The sequence below is a fragment of the Oncorhynchus clarkii genome, chromosome 16 (assembly GCF_045791955.1).
Source record: "Oncorhynchus clarkii lewisi isolate Uvic-CL-2024 chromosome 16, UVic_Ocla_1.0, whole genome shotgun sequence".
Taxonomy (NCBI): domain Eukaryota; kingdom Metazoa; phylum Chordata; class Actinopteri; order Salmoniformes; family Salmonidae; genus Oncorhynchus; species Oncorhynchus clarkii.
Window position 1 is genome coordinate 38,384,980 of NC_092162.1, and position 22,186 is coordinate 38,407,165.

Below are 22,186 nucleotides of genomic sequence, written 5' to 3' on the forward strand. Positions count from 1 at the left end.
GTTTGGTCTCGCTCACTGTCCCCTCTCCGTCTTCTCCTACCGTAGACTCTATGAACATCCTGGAGCCTGAGGATGAGGAGCACACGCAGGAGGAGGACTCCAGTGGCAGCAACGATGAAGAAGACAGCCAGGACGAAGAGGAGGAGGAAGAAGAGGAAGAGGAGGAGGATCAGGTGAAGAGTTTGAAGACTCTGGAAGGAGTTTTTTTTTTGTGTTCAGTTACCTTGTCTGAGTCGTGAGGATTTGCATTGGCTCCGGCTTAGCGGGCTATTATACAGGACACCTGGGTTCGAACCGGCTTGGTCACATTCGAATGGTATCCATTTACTAACTAGAATGAGTTTTGTAATGGAAAAAATAACAAAGTGTAAAGAAAGAAGAAATAGTCTAAATATGCCATGTTCTGTTTCTCAGGACGATGAAGAAGGAGATGAGGATGACGACGATGAAGGTTCGGAGATGGAGCTGGATGAAGATTTCCCAGACATCAACGCGGCGCCACACATCCGCTTCGAGAGGTTTGACCGCGACGATGACCTCATCATAGAGTTTGACAACATGTTCTCCACCACCGGTGAGTCATATTGGTGTTTTTATTCCTTTGTTTTTCATAGTCTTTGTTTTGAATGTATGGATAGATTTAGAAGGCAGCTTCTATGTTATTGAACTGGGCCCATATATTTATAAAGCGTCTCAAGGGTAGGAGTGCTGATTTAGGATCAGCTCCCCCTGTCCATATATTCATAATCTAAAAGACCAAACTGATCCCGGATTGGCACCCCTACTCTAAGACGCTTTATCAATACGGGCCCTGATTTCTCAAAGTAGGTTGTCTCTTTTAAAAAAAAATCCTAATGAACAACTAACACTAAAGACATAGATTTACGAGTAGCTACGTAGCCTATATTATAATAGCCATATAGCAGTATGTAGAATGACGGGGTTGTGTCACTACGTTTCCCCCTAATGTCTGCAACTGTTCTCTCTGTTTATCGTGTTCCCATCAGCTGACATCCCTCCCTCCCCAGGCAACATTCCCAGCTCTCACCCCCTGATGGTGCGTCACGCCGACCACGGCTCCCTAACGCTGGGCGGAGCTGGCACCAACAACCGCCTGGCGCAGGGCATGGGTCGTAGCCAGAGAACGCTACGCCAGCTCACCGCCAACACGGGCCACACGATACACGTCCACTACCCCGGGAACAGACAGCCCAACCCTCCACTCATCCTGCAGAGGTGAGATGGAGATGCTACAATGAATGAATGGGACTTTTCCTAGGTCATAGGTCAGATTCTATCAAACATTTTAAGCAGCTTTTGATTTTGTACGTACAAAGGAACCAATGGAATAGTCCCCCAAATGCTAAATCAATCGCACCTCAAAAACAAAGTATTGATTATAGTTGCTGTACTCGTGTATACATTTCTACGGTCATAGGTTCTGAAAGTGTTTGTTCATGTCGGTGCGTTAGAAGAGAGTATGATTTAAGTGTGTGAGTGTTTATGTATCAGTGGTGTAAGACGATCAACTGCTGTATATTAAATGTGTATGCATCAGTGTTGTAAGACGATCAACTGCTGTATATTAAATGTGTATGTGCCTTCTCTCTCCTCCCCTCCAGACTGCTAGGTCCCAGTGCTGCAGCAGACATCCTGCAGCTGTCCAGCTCTCTGCCCCTGCAGTCCCGCGGCCGCGCACGTCTCCTTGTGGGCAACGAGGACGTGCACATCATCGCCCGCTCCGACGACGAGCTGCTCGACGACTTCTTCCACGAGCAGAGCAGCACCGGAGGACAAGCAGGTATGACAATCGCTGTCCACCAGTCCAGTCTACTATATGGGCCTCTTTACCAGACCCAAGTTAGCTCTAGTTCTGGACTAAGAAATACTGTCATTGGAGTAGGAGTCCAGAACAAGGCTGAATCTATTGGAAACTGTCCCTAGGTGCTTAGTCTGTGCTGGGAGCCCAAGCTTTGATTGAATTATGTTGAATTCATCTCAAATATGTATCTTTCCAGGCACTCTGTCCAGTATCCCCACTGCCTTAACCCGATGGACTGATGAGTGTAAAGTACTGGACGCTGAGAGCATGCACGACTGTGTAGCAGGTACGACAGTATTCTACAAGTCTGCTGTTGGACTACTGAGAAAATGATTTTCTGTGATTCTCACATTGTTGCTGATTCATACAGTTACTCATGAAGACTTATAGATGCACGCACACACACACTGTACACCCCAGCCCATCCCTCTAACCCCATCTCTCTCATTCCCAGTGGTGAAGGTTCCTATCCTGCAACACTTGGAGACCCTGAGAGATGAGGAGCTGGAGGAGAGGAGGGAGAAGAAAAGACGCCAGCTGGCGGAGGAGGAGGAGGCTAAGCAGAACGACAGAAGGACAGGAGGAGAGGAGGCCAGGGAGCAGAGTCTACAGGGCTCGGGACTGGGGACGGTCAATGGTGCGGCTGGAGAGACCACTGCTGGTACTGGCACCTTGTTTTTAAATGCGAACACTATACTAAGTATAATTTCTTTGTAAGAGTGCAAGTGCTTTTACCGGATTGTGGCGAACTTTTAACCCTTTTGCGAAAGTGAATCCTTTCTTTCCAGATAACTTCCTGTTCACTTTTTCTGTCTTTTTTTCTGTGCATGTTTTAATGGACTCTGGTCCACTAAGTGTCCTCTGTCTGGACCCTCTTGAAGCCAGCAGACAGACAGACGGACACAGCGTAGCGTGCTGTGGGTTGAGGTAGTAGTTTGTATAGTTTTAGGATCACACCAGATCTGGGAGATAACTATACAGTCTACTGTCTTTCCCACGGCAACGCCAAGACGACCCTATTACCATGGAAACCACGGGACTGACATCTTGGCTTGGACACTTACTCTGCAACTAATACTTGGGGGGAAAAAAGGTTACTGAGAATGTAGTTACATTTACATTTTAGTAATTTAGCAGACGCTCTTATCCAGAGCTACTTACAGTAGTGAGTGCATACATTTTCATACTGGTCCCCCGTAGGATTCGAACCCACAACACTGGCGTTGCAAGTGCCTTACTCTACCAAGTGAGCTACACCATGATGTTGCTATGCAACCTAATGTGCTTCTGGTGCGTGTGTTATACGGATGTGGAACCCATACCCTTCTGTGGCTGTGCTGTGGTGAGGTAGTAAGTTGTGTTGTTGTTGGGGATCAGGATAGTGCGCCCCGTACGGGAGATAACTATACAACTTACTGCCTTCCTCAGTGCTGCCCAACTCTCAGCAATCTCACCCAGGAAAAAATAAGCTTTGGATTGATAGCATTGTACCCCTCAAACTCGGTGCTCCCCAAACCTCTCCTTGGTTCCCCCAGCCAGTTTCCCTTATTTAATCTATTCCGATACTAGCACACCTGTAGGACCTGTTTCTGTACTTTATATGTAACTACTGTAGTGGTGAACCTATAGCTCACTATTGAGTTAGTTTGACTCATCCCTCCTGTGTGTTGTTCCATCAGAGGGAGGTCAAGTGAACCTAGGACTCCCGAACTCTGTCTAACTTCTCTCTGTTCTGTCTCCCCCCTGACTCAGAAGGTGAGGCCCAGGGCAGTGGTGTGTCGTGTCTGGACCCCCCTCGGGTCTCGGATGGTTTCCTCACTGCTCCCCCCTCAGGAGAGGTCACCCCCACAACCCCCACCCCCCACGAACAGGCCCTGGTTTCCCTGGAGACTGCCATCAGCCAGCAGGTCCACCAGCCAATCGCAGACCTGCTCCTGGCCGAGTCGCATGCCAATTCACTGGCCGCCCTGGCAGGGGCCGGTCTTCCTGCCCTTGCGGCGGCATCCGATAGGCCGACCTGCGAAGTGGAGGCGTCACAGATGGAAATGTCCCCGGTGCCCACTATTGGTGAGAGAGGAGGAGCGATGGATGGAGGCAGGGAAGGTAGACTAACTTTGAAACTGTAAGAAGTGTGTTCGTTTTAGCTTTCCCAGCGCACCGGTTGGTGGAGTTTACACATTTGAGACCATTCCGTTGGTCTCATCCATCCAGGGCACCAGGGTAGCTAAACGAATGCACCCTCTTTCACAGAGTGACTGATGAGCAGTAAGGGCACACATGTATCTGCAGTGATGCTGTAGACTAAGCGGTCTCCTTTTAAATATAGCCATAATGGCTAGCGTTGTTACAGTGACCGTATTACCGCCACACCGGCGGTCACGAGTTATGACTGCAGTCAAATTCCAAGTGACCAGTTAGTCACAGTAATTAGGCTTCTCCAAGCTCTGATGCTGCTGATGGTCATTATTAGCCTACCAAACTTGATAACTGCCTGGTACTCAGCACTCTATTGTCCCTCTAATCACTCTGACATGAATGCAAATTAAATGGAAAATCTAATCAAACACTTCATGAGAGCCCACAAGCTCATGTTGTACAACATTTCTATAGGCTATGCAATTGTGTGAAAAAACAGAGTGATGGCCTCTTTTAAAAAGAGAATCCCATCAGCTTTCTATAGGCTAGCCATACTATATTTATTTCCCAACTTTACTGATATTAAGCACATTGCTTCTCTTTACAACAGGAGTATAGCCTAAAATAAACCACGGGAAAAGAGTCTTCCATCCCTTTAAGTGCATATGTATTTTTTTCCCTCTGCTAGTTTCAAGACGGGTGCATAATAATGGTCCATTCAAATTTCACACTTATATTATTTATAATATGTAAAGACAAGGTTAATCAAGAATAGTCTGATGGGCGACAATATTAGCGTATAACTTTTTGGAATGTTTATTTCTCACAGAATAGAACAGTAGTAGACAGTAGTAGATCTACAGTAGTAGATTGACATAGGCTAGTGCTTTTTCTGTTTGTTAGGCGTATTCATCTTGTTGGCTGACGAAAAGTAAATGTGGACAGTTCTTTCAATATGCACCACGGAATTGGAGAAGGACACACGCAGTTGCGTCCACGATGTCTGTCTTCACTTGTAGCCTGTGAGAAAGACCGGATCACGTGACGGACATTGGCTAATGATAATTGAGCCATGTGAGTGAGCAGTGCTTCAGGGCACGCAGCCGGGAGAGGGGAATTATAATTATTATCTTAATTCTGCCCAATGGCCACTGGCAGCAAAAGGCATGGATTTTTTTAGAGGGCATTACGGCCACACAAAGGGGATGCCGCTGGGAAATTTGAGGCATTATCTCAAGTGCTTGTCAAATTGTGAATGAGACTGGAGAAGTGTGTGCAGCCTAAGCAAAATACTAAGCAGAGCTCATGCCTTTCATTTCTTTAATAAATAATCATTTGGGGCCTCCCGGGTGGCGCTGTACTGCAGCTGTGCCACCAGAGACTCTGGGTTCGCGCCCGTGCTCTCTCGTAACCGGCCGCGACCGGGAGGTCCGTGGGGAGACGCACAATTGGCCTAGCGTCGTCCGGGTTAGGGAGGGTTTGGCCGGTAGGGAAATCCTTGTCTCATCGCGCACCAGCGACTCCTGTGGCGGGCCGGGCACAGTTTGCGCTAACCAAGGTTGCCAGGTGCACGGTGTTTCCTCCGACACATTGGTGCGGCTGGCTTCCGGTTGGATGGCACTGTGTTAAGAAGCAGTGCGGCTTGGTTGGGTCGTGTATCGGAGGACGCATGACTTTCAACCTTTGTCTCTCCCGAGCCCGTACGGGAGTTGTAGCGATGAGACAAGATAGTAGCTACTAAACAATTGGATACCACGAAATTGGGGAGAAAAAGGGGTAAAAATAATAATCATCATTAGTCGGATCATGAAGCCTGAGAATGGATTAAAAATCAAAACACACAGCCCAATGTTTGTATCACAACCAAAGTTGCATAATTAACTCTAAATTAAGCATATAGGAGAAGCTGTTTCTTTGTTAATTTTAACAGCTCAATGCAGAATAGCTGCATGTGCCCACTTCTTCATCGTTTGGAGAAAATATACTTTCTATTTTATTCAGTTGTGTTCTTCATACTATAAAATGCCACAGAATTCGAAGCAAATCTTGTCTGCTAAATGAACTAGTGTAGCCCACAGCCATTTGGCACAGCCAGATCAGGGCCTAACATAAGGACAACTCAGTGTATGCTATTCTGTTCTTCTGAAATGGACTACGTTTTCTTCATATCATGCTTCTTTAGACCCGTCTAAAATAGATAATTGATTTATTGTGACGGTGTAGGCTATATTACATGGATTTATTAGACTTTATCAAATGTAGATGTTCCACAGGTTTGCATTTGTGACCTGTAGGCTATGCATGGAAGCCAGGAGATGGTAAATGGGATTGTTAATTGATGGTCAATTATTGTAAGACAGGCAGTTATTTGCTTGACAATCACCGGCAGACAAAATGTCATGACTGCCAAAGCCCTAATCATGGCTAACGACACATTGCTTCAAAGTGTCGTGCTAGTGTAGATTTTGCAACGGAGCATATGTGTTCATGCAACCACTTTGTTGCCGTCAGACTATGCATAGTTGTTTAGTGTATTAACTGACCATTTTTCTTTTCTCTCTTCCCCTCTTCTCCCATATTTTCCTTCCCACTTCTTTCACTCATTCTTCTCCTCTCCCCAATCTTCTCCGCCCAGCCTCCCTGAGTCCAGACATCGTGGAGACCGCTGAGCCTGCAGCGGTGGGCTTGTCACTACTGGAAGGGTCTCCCATGGATACCAGTAGCCCCATTTCTGCCACGCAGGAAGAGCCCGTCCCCAACCCCACCCAGGCTGTCCATCTGCCACAGGAGCTGTCGGGGAGTGGAGACGGCGGACTGACGGCCAGGCAGACAGACGGGGAGTCAGGGTGAGGGTCTTGGCGGACAATACTAACGATACGTTCCAAATTCAAACCCTAGCTCCTAAAATATTTGGATAGGTGTATATCAAACATGAACAAAATTATACCTAACCTATCAGAGGGCGAGATGGAGCTACTACTGTAGCATATTACTTATACCAATGTGATCTAGGCAGGAACTCTGAGGGGAAGATGAGCTCTCTCTGTCTCCCTTGCTCATACTTTGCCCCTCTGTAGCTCCACCTCTGTCTCCTTCCCTGGAGAGACCATGCCCCGGAGTGACAGCGCAGACAGCCAATCCCAGGCCATCCAGGAAGAGCCCTTCCCATCCACCAGCAATGAGGATGAGGACCCACTGGCAGGTAAGAAGAGTCTCATTGGCTGGTTTCTCTGGCCCCTCTACCTCAGTGGTAGGCATTCCTCCTGGAGAAAGCACATTTTTTTCCAATCCGATGCTAACACATGGTTCTTCTAATCACCTATTGCTCATCAGGACCTTAATTGGACCTCGATTGTTAGAGCAAAAGCATGCATACACCGTAGATCTCCAGAGGGAGAGTTGGCCACCCTTGTGTTACGTCATGCACAGTAGAGCCCTACACTCACCCCCCCCTCCTCCTCCAGGCATCAGTCTACCAGAGGGTGTAGACCCATCCTTCCTGGCAGCTCTTCCAGAGGATATCCGTCGTGAGGTGCTCCAGAACCAGCTGGGTATCCGACCCCCAGCACGCCCCCCTGCCGCCGCCACCCTCCCCTCCACCACTGCCCCCGTACTGGGAGGAGGACCTGGCGTCACAGAAGTCAGCCCTGAGTTCCTGGCTGCCCTGCCACCCGCCATACAGGAGGAGGTGAGGAACGAAAATACATCACCCTTATAATCATCCTTTTATGTATTATGACTTGTCTTGTAAATGATCTATGTGGGGCTTAAAATTTTACTTAAATACACTCCTTGGTCAAAAGTATGTGGACACCTTTCAAATTTGTGGATTCGTCTATTTCAGCCACATCCATTGCTGACAGATGTATAAAATCAAGCACACAGCCATGGAATCTCCATAGACAAACTTTGGCAGTAGAATGGACCGTACTGAAGAGCTCAGTGACTTTCAATGTCTAGGAGCAAGCCTAAGATCATCATGCGCAATGCTAAGCTTCGGCTGGAGTGGTGTAAAGCTAACCGCTATTGAACTCTGGAGCAGTGGAAACACGTTCTCTGGAGTGATAAATCACGCTTCACCATCTGGCAGTCCGACGGACTAATCTGGGTTTGGGTATGCCAGGAGACCCACTACCTGCCCCAATGCATAGTGCCAACTGTAAAGTTTGGTGGATGCTGTTTTTCATGGTTCGGGCTAGGCCCCTTACTTCCAGTGAAGGGAAATCTTAATGCTATAGCATATGACATTCTAGACGATTCTGTGCTTCTAACTTTGGCAACCGTTTGGGAGAAGGCCCTTTCCTGTTTCAGCATGACAATGCCCCCGTGCACAAAGCAATGTCCATACAGAAATTGTTTGTCAAGATCGGTGTGGAAGAACTTGCCTGGCCTGCACAGAGCCCTGACCTCAACCACATCGTACACCTTTGGGATGAATTGGAACGCCGACCGCAAGCCAGGCCTCATCTCCCAACATCAGTGCCTGACCTCAATGCTCTTGTGGCTGAATGGAAGCAAGTCCCCGCAGCAATGTTCCAACATCTAGTGGAAAACCTTCCCAGAAGAGTGGAGGCTGTTAAAGCAGCAAAGGGGGGACCAACTCCGTAATAATGCCCATGGTTTTGGAATGAGATGTCCCAATACTTTGAGCCATGTAGTGTACATGTTTATGAGTAGTGTAGAGAGGGGAAGATTTAGTGATCTTGGTCTAACACCTAACATTTCCATTATACTCAAGCTGTTGAAGCCTCTATGTATGGCCTTAGGAAGACTTAATGAATGCTTTAAAGCCTTAATACGGTTTTTCAAAATTGGGATCATTAGTTAAAGAACTCTCATTGGTCTCTCCTCTCCCCAGGTCCTGGCCCAACAACGTGCTGAACAGCAGCGTAGAGAGCTGTCCCAGCAGCCCACGCAGGGCGACACTCCCCTGGACCCCGTCACCTTCATCCAGACCCTCCCCTCGGAGCTGCGGCGCTCTGTCCTAGAAGACATGGAGGACAGCGTGCTGGCTGTCATGCCCCCGGACATCGCCGCCGAGGCAGCCGCGCTGCGCCGGGAGCAGGAGGTGAGTGTAAGATTCAAACGTTTTACTTCACACTAGCACCAAGTAACAAAAGTGAACTTGCATAGAATAACTTCAAAAAATACAATTAGAAAAATGATCAAGTTCTGTTCCGGCTACATAATATACTGGGATATTAATGGAGTCATTTTATGACATCACCAGGCTCGTCAGAGACAGCTGATGCACGAGAGGCTGTTCGGCCATAGTTCCAGCTCGGCCCTGTCGGCCATTTTGAGGTCACCTGCGTTTACCAGCCGCCTGGGGGGCAACCGAGGGGTACAGTACACCCGCCTTGCTGTGCAGAGAGGCGGGACCTTCCAAATGGGAGGAGGGGCCAACCAGAGCAGGTGAGAGGGCGAGGACTGGTGTGGGGATAAAGTCTGTGAGAGATGAGTCTGTTTAAAGTGTGTGTGTATGACATCTTATGACAACCTCCCATCTAACCTGTCCTCTGTCCTCTCCCCAGACCGTCCAGTTCCAGTGTGGACTCTCTGCTGCGTCTGCGGGGTCGTCTGCTCCTGGACCATGAGGCATTGTCCTGTCTCCTAGTCCTCCTCTTCGTAGACGAACCCAAACTCAACACCAGCCGTCTGCACCGCGTGCTTCGCAACCTGTGCTACCACTCCCAGACGCGTGGCTGGGTCATCCGCAGTCTCCTCTCCATCCTGCAGCGCAGCAGCGAGAGTGAGGTTTGTGTCGAGACCACCCGCCTGGAAGACGCCAGAGGCAAGCGGACTGCCGGCGGTCAGGGAGGTTACGGAGGGAGTAAAGGGTCTACGACCGCAGCAACCGCTTCCGCCTCCCTCTCTTCCTCCTCTCTGGAGCTTCTCAACCGGGTGGAGTCTCGTAGCTCCTCCCAGCTCTCTTGGCTGTCCGTTTCCATGGACGCAGCGCTAGGATGCCGTACAAACATTTTCCAGATCCAGCGGGCGTCGGGACGGAAGCATGCCGACCGGCACTCTGCGGGGGGGACATCAGGAGGGCCCGGGGGGACCCTGGGAGGAGGGGTACAGGGGGGTGCGGCGGGGATGACGTGTGCAGGGGGAGGAGGGTCGACCGTACACATCCACCCCCAGGCCGCCCCTGTGGTCTGTCGACACGTACTGGATACTCTTATCCAACTGGCCAAGGTAGGAGACTGTTTCGTACTCTGGATGGGTGGTGAACACGTCCCTGCTCACGTCTGTCAGTCATTCATCTTGGGGGTCCAAAAACTCTGTGCTGATTTATGAATGGTGTGTTTGATGGATAACTGCCAGTTGACCAGAGCTTTTGTTTGAAAATGTCAGGGAAATTGTGAATTGTCAATGTAATGTGTGTGTCTCTTGGTTAGTCCAGGTCATTAACCTAATGTTGTCTCTCCTATCTATCTCCAGGTGTTCCCCAGTCACTTCACCCAGCAGCGCTGTAAGGACCTGCTCTCCTCCTCCACATCTGAACTTGACTCCCGTCTGTGTGCTGCTGCCTCTATCGTCACCGGAACAGCAGGAGGAGGCTCTAGATCCACCCAGACCTCCTCCAACACCCCCTCCTCAGCCCAGAACTCCTTGGGTGGGGGCGCCTGTGGCGCGGCCATCACCCCCCAGTCCCTTGGCATCTCTACCGACTTCTGGGACCTGCTGGTGAAGCTGGACAACATGAATGTGTCGAGGAAAGGCAAGGCCTCCATGAAGACTCTTCCCCTGGGGGCGGGAGGGGAGGCAGACGGGGCTCAGTTCAGCCTAGAGGCTTCTCCTCTGGGCCAGCTGATGAATATGCTGTCCCACCCAGTGATACGACGCTCCTCTCTGCTAACCGAGAAGCTCCTGCGTCTCCTCTCCCTCATCTCCATCGCCCTGCCTGATAATAAGGCTACGGAAGTCCCCGCCGGACACCCAACACCGCAGACCACCACCGTTGGTGCAGCCGTCGCCGCTGCAAGCTCTGTCTCCGCCTCTGCTCAGGGGAACACTGTAGGGGTGGTCTCAGGCGTCGGGGTGGTGTCGGGGGCCTCGGTAGTGGCTGCAGCGCAGGGCTCGTCCTCAGGGACAGGCCAGACCTCTACAGCTATAGTCTCTATACCCACCACTACTGGAGCCAGCGCCACAGGTGAGAACAACTAGCATCTTCACAAGCAGTACACTGACATCACTTTCTATTTGAGTGGGATGTAAAAACATCAACTGTATTGTCCCAGATGGGAATTTAGTCTTACAAGCGCTGCTGCTCCCACATAATACACAGCAAATAATACCCATCGAGCAATACTAAGGGGTGTGTTAATGTTTATCTACGTGCGCCCTACAAGGTAACGCACCATAGCGGAAGAGAGTATTGATGCGTGTGTTTTGTCCCGACAGGGAAGCATAGAGCGACCGTGCTCTGTGTTGAAAGTGACACCAAGCTGGCCTCCACTGGACTCACTGAGAAACAACTACAGCTCTCTGTCGAGGTACTGAATGACCACTAAAACAAACACTGGTTCCCTAACTGCTGAAGCTAATCGCTCTCTACGTGGCTAGATGCATGTGTTGGTGTAACAGTTAGGGAAACTTACACCAAGTCACTTTCAGGTGCCCAGGCACAAAGGTCAATTCATTGCTGCGTCTGAAATGTTCCCCCTACAGTGCACTCCTTTTGACCAGAGCCTAGGAAGTTCATCCCGGTTTCAGACAGTTTTCTTCCGTTTGGAACCTAATGAATAACACACTTCCCCTTCCCAGGTGCTGACCAGTCACTCGTGTTCAGAGGAGGGTCTGGAGGATGCAGCCAACATTCTGCTCCAGCTGTCTAGAGGAGATGGAACCACCAGAGACACTGTGCTCCGTCTGCTGCTGAGTGGGGCTAGACACCTGGGATACACACTCTGCAAACAGATTGGTACAAACACACACACACACACACCGTGCTGTCTACTAGCCTCATGGGCTAGACACCTGGGATACACACTGCAAACAGATGCGTCAGTAGACTACTCAATACACGTTCAAGGTGTTTTTATTCAAAGCCTGAGATAGCTGACACTACCAATGGGTGCGTTTGTTTCATTGTCACTTTAATATTTTACTTAAATGCCCAGTAGAGTCAAAAATCCGTTTTTAAGTTTATGCCTATGCAGCATTAACCAATTAAAAACAGTTCTGTAGCAAGGAGGTTTGTGCAGTGGGCTATCGGCCCAATACATTATCAGTGCATATTGGCTATGCTTGAGTTTCCCTGCCAACGTTGTTCTTCTCAGACCATTTTGAAATTATATTTCAAAATTGTAGGTATATGAGCCCACTGGTAATAGATCATTTGTTGTATTACTTGTGAGGCACAGCTGAGTGAGCATAATAATGAGCTTTTTTGGGAGGAGGGGGGGTCGAGGAAATGGTTTAAAATTGGAGTACTTTGCCTTCCCGGCGCTGCTGAATTAGTTGCACTTACAGCCAACAGCACGAAACAAAAAAACAAAAAAAATTGGTACGCAAAGGCTTTGTCGTCGACCGGTTGGTGACCACTGGTGGTCTTCCCCTCTCTCCTCTAGGCACATTATTGGCTGAGCTGCGTGAGTACAACCTGGAGCAGCAGAGGAGAGCCCGGGCCGACGCCCAGTCACCTGATGCCCCGGCCGAGGACACCTCCCTCTCTGCCAGGCTGAAGGCCGGCAAGCTTTCTAGCAGGTGAAGAGAGAAGTTCTGGGATAGTTAGGGGTAAACTCTAGTAGGCGAAGAGAGAAGTTCTGAGATAGTTAGGGGTTAGGGGTTAACTCTAGCAGGTGAAGAGAGAAGTTCTGAGATAGCTAGGGGTTAGGGGTAAACTCTAGCAGGTGAAGAGAGAGGGGGTCTGGGGAGGAAAATAGTACCAGCTGCATTTCTGGACCCAGATTAAGCCCCCTCCTAGTAGGGCCGGGGTGATACCAGTATCGTGATACTCGTTATTATCGTGTAAAGGGAACAAAACGTCTTAAGGAAAACAGCCTCAAGTTATAGCACACAATATTTTAGATACAGAAGGTTTTTAAACGATCTAAGAGTTTGGTCTGCTTCGTGTTTTAATTTTTGCCCTGGAAAAAATATTGCTATACTGGTATTGTCCTAATTCCTAGACTAAACATCACTTTACATTTGAGGTAGGGTTTTCAGTTAGGCCAGTTTGCTAGACACAGATTAAGCTAAGTGTCTATTAACTCAAGTAGCTACATAGTAGGACAAGGAAGACTGTGAAGTGATTACTTGTAGAGGATTTCAGTATCTTGAGGCTAAATGCACAGTATTAATGACAGTATCCTGTTGGAGCAGCTTTTTAGAGGTGGCTTTGTGATTAAGTTGACATTTAGCTCCCATAAAGACACGGCTCTCTGGAGATTACAATGTCATGTTAATGGATAGTCATCACTGGTTCTCTCCTAGTGTCAACTTGACCTATTCAGTTTTGGTTAAATACGACACACACTTTCAGGTGGGAGAATAGAGACCCACACGGTGTTGAGAAATAGTAAAACCACAAAGCAAGGCTTGAAACGGAAAGAAGTGCAATGCGGCAATTGTAACGTTTCGTTTACTCGACAATCCGTCTGTCTGATCATTTAAGCCACATCTTTTGCCTACTACTCTACCACTGGTCTATTTCTGTATAATGACTGTACTTCGCCTTGTTGCCCGTCCTCGCGTGCTGGCGGGGGCGCAGGTTCGACGGCTCGGAGAGCGTGGTGATCGTGGCAGCCCAGAAGCGGACGCTGGGCGGGCGGGAGCTGCAGCTGCCCTGCATGTCCTCCCTGACCTCGAAGACATCCACCCAGAAGTTCTTCCTGCGGGTTCTGCAGGTCATCATCCAACTCCGAGAGGACACGCGCCGCGCCAACAAGAAGGCCAAGCAGACCGGACGACTAGGTAGGACAACCGTACACTACTACACACACTCCCACATACACACGGCAAAATCATTCATAGGAATGGCTAGAGTCATCAGTCTGTTCATTTTAGAAATTATATGAAAAATGTTTGTTTTTTTATTAGGAACAAGTTTGTTTTTTTAAACACAAAAGACGCGACTGGTTGACAGCTTTCTCTGGCAAGGTTATTTTCCTGATTTTAATCAGGAATGTCAGCTTCTCTAGTCTAGATTTTCTCTGCTCTGGGTCAGTGTTATGTAACTGGTCTCCTGTGTGTCCAGGCTCCACCAGTCTGGGCTCTGCCAGCAGTATCCAGGCAGCGGTACGTCAGCTTGAAGCTGAGGCTGACGCCATCATCCAGATGGTGAGAGAGGGGCAGCGGGCACGCCGCCTCCAGCAGGCACCCCCGCCTTCTGCCTCTGTCGCCGGATCCTCCGTGGCTGCCTCCCATGCCCCCGCCGCTGCCCCCCCTGCCCCCGGCACGGCGAGCGCTGCAACGGTTAGCATGATGGGCCGCAACGCACGCACTGACCGACTACTGCTGCTTCTGAGCAAACATGACTACATGCCTATTGATCCACACAAGCACACATTTGTGTGCTATTGACTAAATGATGCATACTGACTACATGCTTATTCATTAGACCTGGGTTCAAATAGTCCCAGATGGGTGTTTTTTGCACTGGTTCCATTCTATCAGGCACGCTCATTCAAGTGTAGCTGAAGTATTTAAAAGAAAGCAAATACTGTTTTAACCAAGGTCTGATTTACATTCATACTCACCATATGCTCACACTATCGATTACATTTCCGTGCATATTGATCTTCCTCCAAACACGGATACCGACACACTGCTACTGACACCATCGGTGCATTTGAAATCAGCCTATCGTACAGCCCGCAATCTCACACCGACAACCTCCATACCGCTGACATGATGAAAGCTGAAAACAGACTGAGATGGGAGATATGCCAAATATCCACTGCATTCAGTATTGGAATGACCAGGCAGGCTAGAACAGATGCTGAAATTATTTGGAAGGTTTCAAATAGTGTTTGAAGCCAGCTCTGGAATGGAGGTGCTGCCTGCTTTCTCTACTGTATGATGTGATGAGGTCTGTATTGGCTAGCTGTCATGGCTTCATGCTTCTAGCCCCCCTCCCAGTCACCCCCTCTCTGTCTGCAGGTTTATGAGGATGTCAATGTCATCATGCATCAGCATGGTACACTCATTTTTTTCCAGTAAACTGTCTGCCATTTTATATTGATCACATTTCTGTCTCTTTCGCTCTTCCCATCTGCCCAAATATTCCCTCTCTCTGCACCTACTTTTGTCATCCTACCCTCCCCCTACCATTTCTTCTCCAGTCGGAGGTAGGGTCAGTGTCGGAGCCCCAGGCAGCCCAGAGGGATGAGTCTCCCATGGATGTAGACCAGCCATCCCCTCTGGAGCAGGACCTTGCACCCCTGGGTAAGACTGCCGTTAAACTACGGCAACACTAATCACGTAAAGTTTTTCCTGTGTTTTGTATCATATTGTACAACGGCTGAAGAAACGAACACTGTTAAAGTGTGAAAACATTTGATCAGTGTTATTTCCTGATGGTTGCTGGTTGAAAATCTACACCGGATCTTCTGATCAGCAGGTTTGCATGGGCGGTACTTTCGTCTTTTTATGGTGATCTCACCATTCGGTAAATTGGTTAATTGGCCAATAACAAAAAGTTCTAGACCTTTCTGCCAATAACAGCTGGGTTTCCCCTCCCGCTCAGACCATTCCCAGACAGTCCTAGCGAAATTATTGCTTGAGAAAGTTCTTATGCTAAAAAACTATTTTTGCCCATTTGAATGGAAATGTATTACAGTAAGGTACTTAATGTCAATATAAAATGGCTGCATTGGGCCATTAACCACAACACACAGTGGGTGCGTTCCAGGACGTCTTCAATTGCAGTCACACTGCACAGATTATTACATCTCATAACACCTGAAGATGTTAACGTCTCAGGACCCATGTTCATATGATAAAAAAAATAGGACCTGGAATGCAGCCAGAGCCAATCGAACTATAAGGTAAATACCATGGGTATAATTTGACATGGTTCTGTTAGTCTAACGTGTGCTTTGTATTTCCTTCTCTTATGCAGATGAAGAAGGCAACGGCCAATCCGAGACAGAGGAGCGTCTCCCAGACCTCCCCCTGCTAAGCGAGCAGCTTCTGTTAGACGAACTGTGGGACATGCTCGGGGAGTGCCTGAAGGAACTGGAGGAGTCACATGATCAGCACGCCGTTCTGGGTATGTGTTAACCGTAGTAAACCTCCACTGTTTTACTACACCTTCCTGGGTGCTATATGTTCCTCTCCCTGAACCAATGTGCTTAAAGTATAAGAAGTAGTGGTATTGATTGTACACTCAGGCAATGAAACATTGGAACTGGGTTTTGTTAATAGCCACAAAATGGTAAAAATAAGACTTTTAAAAATGAAAATGAGTGTTATTGGACGAGTTTGGGTACTTGAATTCAGCAGTCTACTCACCCTCCTCTTTCTCTCTCTCCCTCAGTTCTTCAGCCGGCAGTGGAGGCCTTCTTCCTGGTCCACGCCACAGAGAGGGAGAGCAAGCCCCCCGTCAGGGACACCAGGGAGAGCCAATTGTCCCACATCAAAGATGAGCCTCCCCCCCTGTCCCCCGCGCCCCTCACCCCCGCCACCCCTTCTTCTCTGGACCCCTTCTTCTCCAGGGAACCCTCCTCCATGCACATTTCCTCCAACCTGCCTCCCGACACACAGAAGTTCCTCCGCTTTGCCGGTGAGTTTTGGGACTGGAGAGCAGCGATGGGAGGGTATAGCAGGGGGTGACTCATGTATTTCCCTTGCATCCGCTCTCCTTCCCGGACTCTCAAAACGTCAAAGGAAAGCAGATATTTTCCTTCAGTGATTTCCTTGGTGACGATGAGACGTGAGGAGTCAAGGAAAATGTTGAGATTCAGCCTGAATCATTCAAGACCTAAAATGCGACTGACATGTTTCTTTCTCTCTCCCTTTGTCTCCCTCCCTCCTTCATTGCCTCTACAGAGACTCACCGCACCGTACTTAACCAGATTCTGCGTCAGTCCACCACCCACCTGGCCGACGGACCCTTCGCTGTGCTGGTCGACTACATCCGTATCCTCGACTTTGACGTCAAGCGGAAGTAAGGAAGGCTTCTTTAGTGTTAATTAGGCACCTAATGGAAGACAATAGAATGAAACCGGGAGGGACATCCTGGACTTGTCCAATAAACAACTCTAATTTTGTATTCCGTTGCAAAACACTTCCAATACAGTTGCTTGCCCTAATGAACACAACCCTGATCGCTCCAGGTCGAACACTGGTCCTTTAGGAGGAACGTGTCTCTCTCATGATAACATTGTAGGTTCTTTCTTTACTAATTTCACTCCCTCCCTCCAGATACTTCCGTCAGGAGCTGGAGCGTCTGGACGAGGGTCTGAGGAAGGAGGACATGGCTGTCCACGTCAGGAGGGACCACGTCTTTGAAGACTCTTACAGAGAGCTGCACCGCAAGAGCCCCGAGGACATGAAGAACAGACTGTAAGGAACGGGGGACTCTTATTTCCTCTGTCTCTTATGGTTTCTGTCTTTTTTTCATGTCCCTCTCTTTCTCTCTCTCTCTCTCTCTGTTCTCTGCCTGTTTCTCCACATGACAGAATGACAGTCAAGTGTACTGACCTACATTCCCCCCCCCACCTCCCAGGTACATAGTGTTTGAAGGGGAGGAGGGTCAGGATGCCGGAGGTCTGCTGAGAGAGTGGTACATGATCATTTCCAGGGAGATGTTTAACGCCATGTACGCCCTGTTCCGCACCTCGCCCGGCGACAGGGTCACCTACACCATTAACCCCTCGTCCCACTGCAACCCAAACCACCTCAGCTACTTCAAGTTCGTAGGTCGCGTGGTGGCCAAGGCTGTCTACGACAACCGACTACTGGAGTGCTACTTCACACGCAGCTTCTACAAGCACATCCTGGGCAAGAGTGTCAGGTAGGGGGGCTGTGGACACACACACTACTTCACACGCGGTTCCTGCGCCTTACCTCTCGGCTGCAGATACAATGACATGTACTCAGTATAACCCTTCATCTGTGAACTGTTGTTCAGTTCAATACCACTTTTTATTTTGTCCCACTAAGGGAAACGGTGTTCAGGTCATTGAGATGTACTTGTACGTAGCAAGAGATGTTTTGTTAATTTGTGGAGTGTTTCAGTAGTTGATTTAGCTGCCGGTGTTATGTTGTTCTCAGGTACACAGACATGGAGAGTGAGGACTACCCGTTCTTCCAGGGCCTTGTCTACCTGCTGGAGAATGATGTCTCCACTCTGGGCTATGAGCTGACGTTTAGCACTGAGGTACGTTCGTGTGTGTCGGTGTGTGTGCGCTCGTCTCTTTTATACTAAAGGGACATTTCCAGAAGCTCAACTTCACATTCATCATGTCCGGCACTAACCCGACCCAACGCATGTGAAAATTGGGCTTTTCTATGTTTTGTGTTAAAAGGTTTTCCCAATGGCATCATCTGGTGTGCATCATGTGATTTCAACCAATTACGAGTAGGCATTGCCAACTAATTGGATGAAATCACAAGATGCCATTGGAAAAAAGTTTTTTTAATACAAAACATAGAAACGCGCCATTTTCACATGCGTTGGGTCGGGGTAGTGCCGGACATGATGAATGTGAAGTTGAACATCTGGAAATGTCCCTTTATCAAAACTCAAAACTGCTAATTATGCGACTGAGTGCCTCAAGATAGGCAAGTCTCAGATTTTTAATAACTTAACAGATGCCAGCCATGACTAAAAATGACCTTTTTTAAAAATATATATATATTTTCGCTTTCGCCAGTGAACCCCTCATAGATTCTATTTAATTCTGTGGCGGCTCTGCTGAACTCTCTCTATCCTCTCTCGCTCTCTCCTTCCCTCCCCCTTTCTCCCCCCCCTCCAGGTCCAGGAGTTTGGTGTGTGTGAGGTGCGGGACCTGAAGCCTAACGGAGGCAACATCATTGTCACCGAGGAGAACAAAAAGGAGTACGTCCACCTAGTCTGTCAGATGAAGATGACTGGTGAGAACCCGAGACAACACCAACACATAGAAACCTGACACATTTATCAATCTAATGTACTTTCGAAGGCCCTTTTTACATCAGCAGTCGTCACAAAGTGCTTTACAGATACCCAGCATTTAAAAGTACATTTGTGAACATCCAGTCAAGCACCCAAATTAGTAATATACATATTTTATACATGGTATACATTTATTAGAGTTAACCTTGTAAAATAGGCCCATATGTTGTCAAATGTTGCACGGCTGAAAGTCTTGTAGTGAAGTACTACTTGTGTAAAATGGTAGCTTTGTAAGTGTGTTAGTCTACACGGTCACTCCCTCTCTTCCTCCTCCTGCAGGTGCGATCCGTAAGCAGCTGTCAGCCTATCTGGAGGGTTTCTACGAGATCATCCCCAAGAGGCTGATCTCCATCTTCACAGAGCAGGAGCTGGAGCTGCTCATATCTGGCCTGCCCACTATAGATATAGACGACCTCAAGGCCAACACCGAGTACCACAAGTACCAGTCCAGCTCCATACAGGTAGAGACACACACCGAGTACCACAAGTACCAGTCCAGCTCCATACAGGTCGAGACACACACACAGAGTACCACAAGTACCAGTCCAGCTCCATACAGGTCGAGACACACACCAAGTACCAGTCCAGCTCCATACAGGTCGAGACACACACCGAGTACCACAAGTACCAGTCCAGCTCCATACAAGTGCATACAGAGACATATAGACACAAGGGTCGTATTCATAAGAGCAAAATGTAGTATAATTTAGCCACAGAAAACGCAATCTTATTGGACAAGTTCCAGGTAGTCCCTCCCTTTTGCAGTCTGTTTTCTGTAGTTTAGTGCCTGGTAAATACAACCCAGTACCAATGATGTCACACATACCAGATGGGTCTATTGGTTGTATTATATACTATGCATTAATATTGGTTGTGTGCTACTGGTCTGTGTAGTGTAGGTCTGACCCTGACCGTTTCTCACCTCAGATCCAGTGGTTCTGGCGGGCCCTGCGTTCCTTCGACCAGGCGGACAGAGCCAAGTTCCTGCAGTTCGTGACGGGCACGTCCAAGGTTCCTCTGCAGGGCTTCGCCGCGCTGGAGGGCATGAACGGAATACAGAAGTTCCAGATCCACCGCGACGACCGCTCCACCGACCGTCTACCGTCAGCTCACACCTGGTAAAGTAATATACACCCACACAGCTCACACCTGGTAAAGAAATGTACACCCACACAGCTCACACCTGGTAAAGTAATATACACCCACACAGCTCACACCTGGTAAAGAAATGTACACTCACACAGCTCACACCTGGTAAAGAAATGTACACTCACACAGCTCACACCTGGTAAAGAAATGTACACTCACACAGCTCACACCTGGTAAAGAAATGTACACTCACACAGCTCACACCTGGTAAAGTAATATACACCCACACAGCTCACACCTGGTAAAGAAATATACACCCACACAGCTCACACCTGGTAAAGAAATATACACCCACACAGCTCACACCTGGTAAAGAAATGTACACTCACACAGCTCACACCTGGTAAAGAAATATACACACACACAGCTCACACCCGGTAAAGAAATGTACACCCACACAGCTCACACCTGGTAAAGAAATATACACCCACACAGCTCACACCTGGTAAAGAAATTTACACCCACACAGCTCACACCCGGTAAAGAAATATACACCCCCACAGCTCACACCTGGTAAAGAAATGTACACCCACACAGCTCACACCTGGTAAAGAAATGTACACCCACACAGCTCACACCCGGTCAAGAAATTTACACCCACACAGCTCACACCCGGTCAAGAAATATACACCCACACAGCTCACACCTGGTAAATAACACAAGTGTACACACAACATCAAAAAGTCCTTAGTCTAGGCTTCATGTCCTCAAAATGGGAAGTAAGGAAGTGCTCTTATGTTATCTTCCCCTGATGTTTTGAGGGGAAGATACACTGGAGATTCACCCTATGCATTCATGTATTGAGTGAAAATATCCAATCTATTGTTGGTTGTCGTTGATTCCTGCCTAACCTCTCCTTCTCTCCTATATAGCTTTAACCAGCTGGACCTCCCAGCCTACGAGAGCTACGAGAAACTGAGACACATGCTGCTGCTGGCCATTCAGGAATGCTCAGAGGGATTCGGACTGGCTTAGACCTACCCACACTGAGACTCTTAACATATACACACGATTTATCTTGCCTACTCTGAAAGATTGAAACTGATGACACACAGACGCACCATCATTGACATTACTGGGTGACTTGTTGGGAAAATGGCCTCTAGACATACAACTGGTTCCTAATCCATATAAAGAAACAGACTGACCAGCAGCGTGGTATGATGGACTGACTGACTGACTATTACTTACTACACACAGAGCTTCATGTCAATAGACACACAGACCTGTACCTGGTATGTGTGAATCTCCCTCCCCTCCCACATTAAAATGGCAGAAACCTGAGAGGGAGTGAATTCAGAGGATAAAAACATGGACTAATATAAAATACATTTTCTCTGTTTAGTTTGATTTCTCTGTACAAAAGGTTTAGGAGTTTATGTTTAATCTTTTTTGTTCTTCTCTGGCTGTGTAAAAAGGAGAAGGTTGTTTGTGTGTCTGAACAGGATGGTTATAAAACCTTTGGGGGAAAATGTTGGTTGTTTCTTGTTTGCGAATTTGTGACCTCATAAGCCTTGAAGATGGGGGAAAATGTTTTTATGGGAAAAGAAGGAGAAAAAAAGAAGTTTTGAAGAAATGCACTTTTCAAAGTTGTGGCATTTTTATGGAAGGATGGTCCAAAAAAAATGAAGAGAACAAGTGAAGAAAGCAGATGATAAAGAAATTAACCACAAAATCTAGAGTATTTTTGGCTATTAAATCGCTGACCCAGCCTTGAGCCTTTGAATCAGTGAAATAACTACATGAATAAATGCATAAAATTGAGTCCCATTTGTCTCTTTTAACATGGTTTTTACCAATTCTTATATGTAACCTATCTCAGCCGTCATCTGAAACAAACTATAGCCAATCATACTATACCATCATCATAAAGGTAGTTACTCTTCTATTAGTGTGTCACTGCACTGATGCAAATTGGAGACGATTGTTTCATTATGTGGACTCTCTTTCTGAAGATTGGCCATCCTTTG

At 48.0% G+C, this 22,186-nt stretch overlaps 1 protein-coding gene across 20 annotated transcripts in view; it reads left to right on the forward strand.

The window, feature by feature from the left end:
• LOC139368399 (HECT, UBA and WWE domain containing E3 ubiquitin protein ligase 1) overlaps positions 1-21,980 on the forward strand; it is a 79,247-nt gene extending 57,267 nt beyond the window's left edge. For 10 of the 20 annotated variants that reach the window (XM_071107218.1, XM_071107217.1, XM_071107223.1 and 7 more), the window contains 30 exons: positions 46-173; positions 415-574; positions 1,008-1,236; positions 1,623-1,801; positions 2,019-2,108; positions 2,277-2,483; positions 3,575-3,889; positions 6,594-6,804; positions 7,036-7,160; positions 7,423-7,646; positions 8,817-9,032; positions 9,189-9,373; positions 9,493-10,156; positions 10,403-11,114; positions 11,366-11,457; positions 11,729-11,885; positions 12,535-12,670; positions 13,677-13,879; positions 14,163-14,380; positions 15,250-15,352; positions 16,029-16,178; positions 16,446-16,691; positions 16,958-17,075; positions 17,333-17,473; positions 17,637-17,924; positions 18,185-18,290; positions 18,889-19,006; positions 19,347-19,528; positions 19,995-20,185; positions 21,089-21,980. In XM_071107218.1, coding sequence (XP_070963319.1) covers positions 46-173; positions 415-574; positions 1,008-1,236; positions 1,623-1,801; positions 2,019-2,108; positions 2,277-2,483; positions 3,575-3,889; positions 6,594-6,804; positions 7,036-7,160; positions 7,423-7,646; positions 8,817-9,032; positions 9,189-9,373; positions 9,493-10,156; positions 10,403-11,114; positions 11,366-11,457; positions 11,729-11,885; positions 12,535-12,670; positions 13,677-13,879; positions 14,163-14,380; positions 15,250-15,352; positions 16,029-16,178; positions 16,446-16,691; positions 16,958-17,075; positions 17,333-17,473; positions 17,637-17,924; positions 18,185-18,290; positions 18,889-19,006; positions 19,347-19,528; positions 19,995-20,185; positions 21,089-21,191 — 6,197 coding nt within the window. In that variant the 3' untranslated portion in view covers positions 21,192-21,980. The remainder of the gene's footprint in view (positions 1-45; positions 174-414; positions 575-1,007; positions 1,237-1,622; positions 1,802-2,018; positions 2,109-2,276; positions 2,484-3,574; positions 3,890-6,593; positions 6,805-7,035; positions 7,161-7,422; positions 7,647-8,816; positions 9,033-9,188; positions 9,374-9,492; positions 10,157-10,402; positions 11,115-11,365; positions 11,458-11,728; positions 11,886-12,534; positions 12,671-13,676; positions 13,880-14,162; positions 14,381-15,249; positions 15,353-16,028; positions 16,179-16,445; positions 16,692-16,957; positions 17,076-17,332; positions 17,474-17,636; positions 17,925-18,184; positions 18,291-18,888; positions 19,007-19,346; positions 19,529-19,994; positions 20,186-21,088) is intronic. The other 10 variants (XM_071107221.1, XM_071107234.1, XM_071107236.1 and 7 more) reach the window with 6 other exon arrangements.
• The last annotated feature ends 206 nt before the right edge of the window (positions 21,981-22,186 follow it).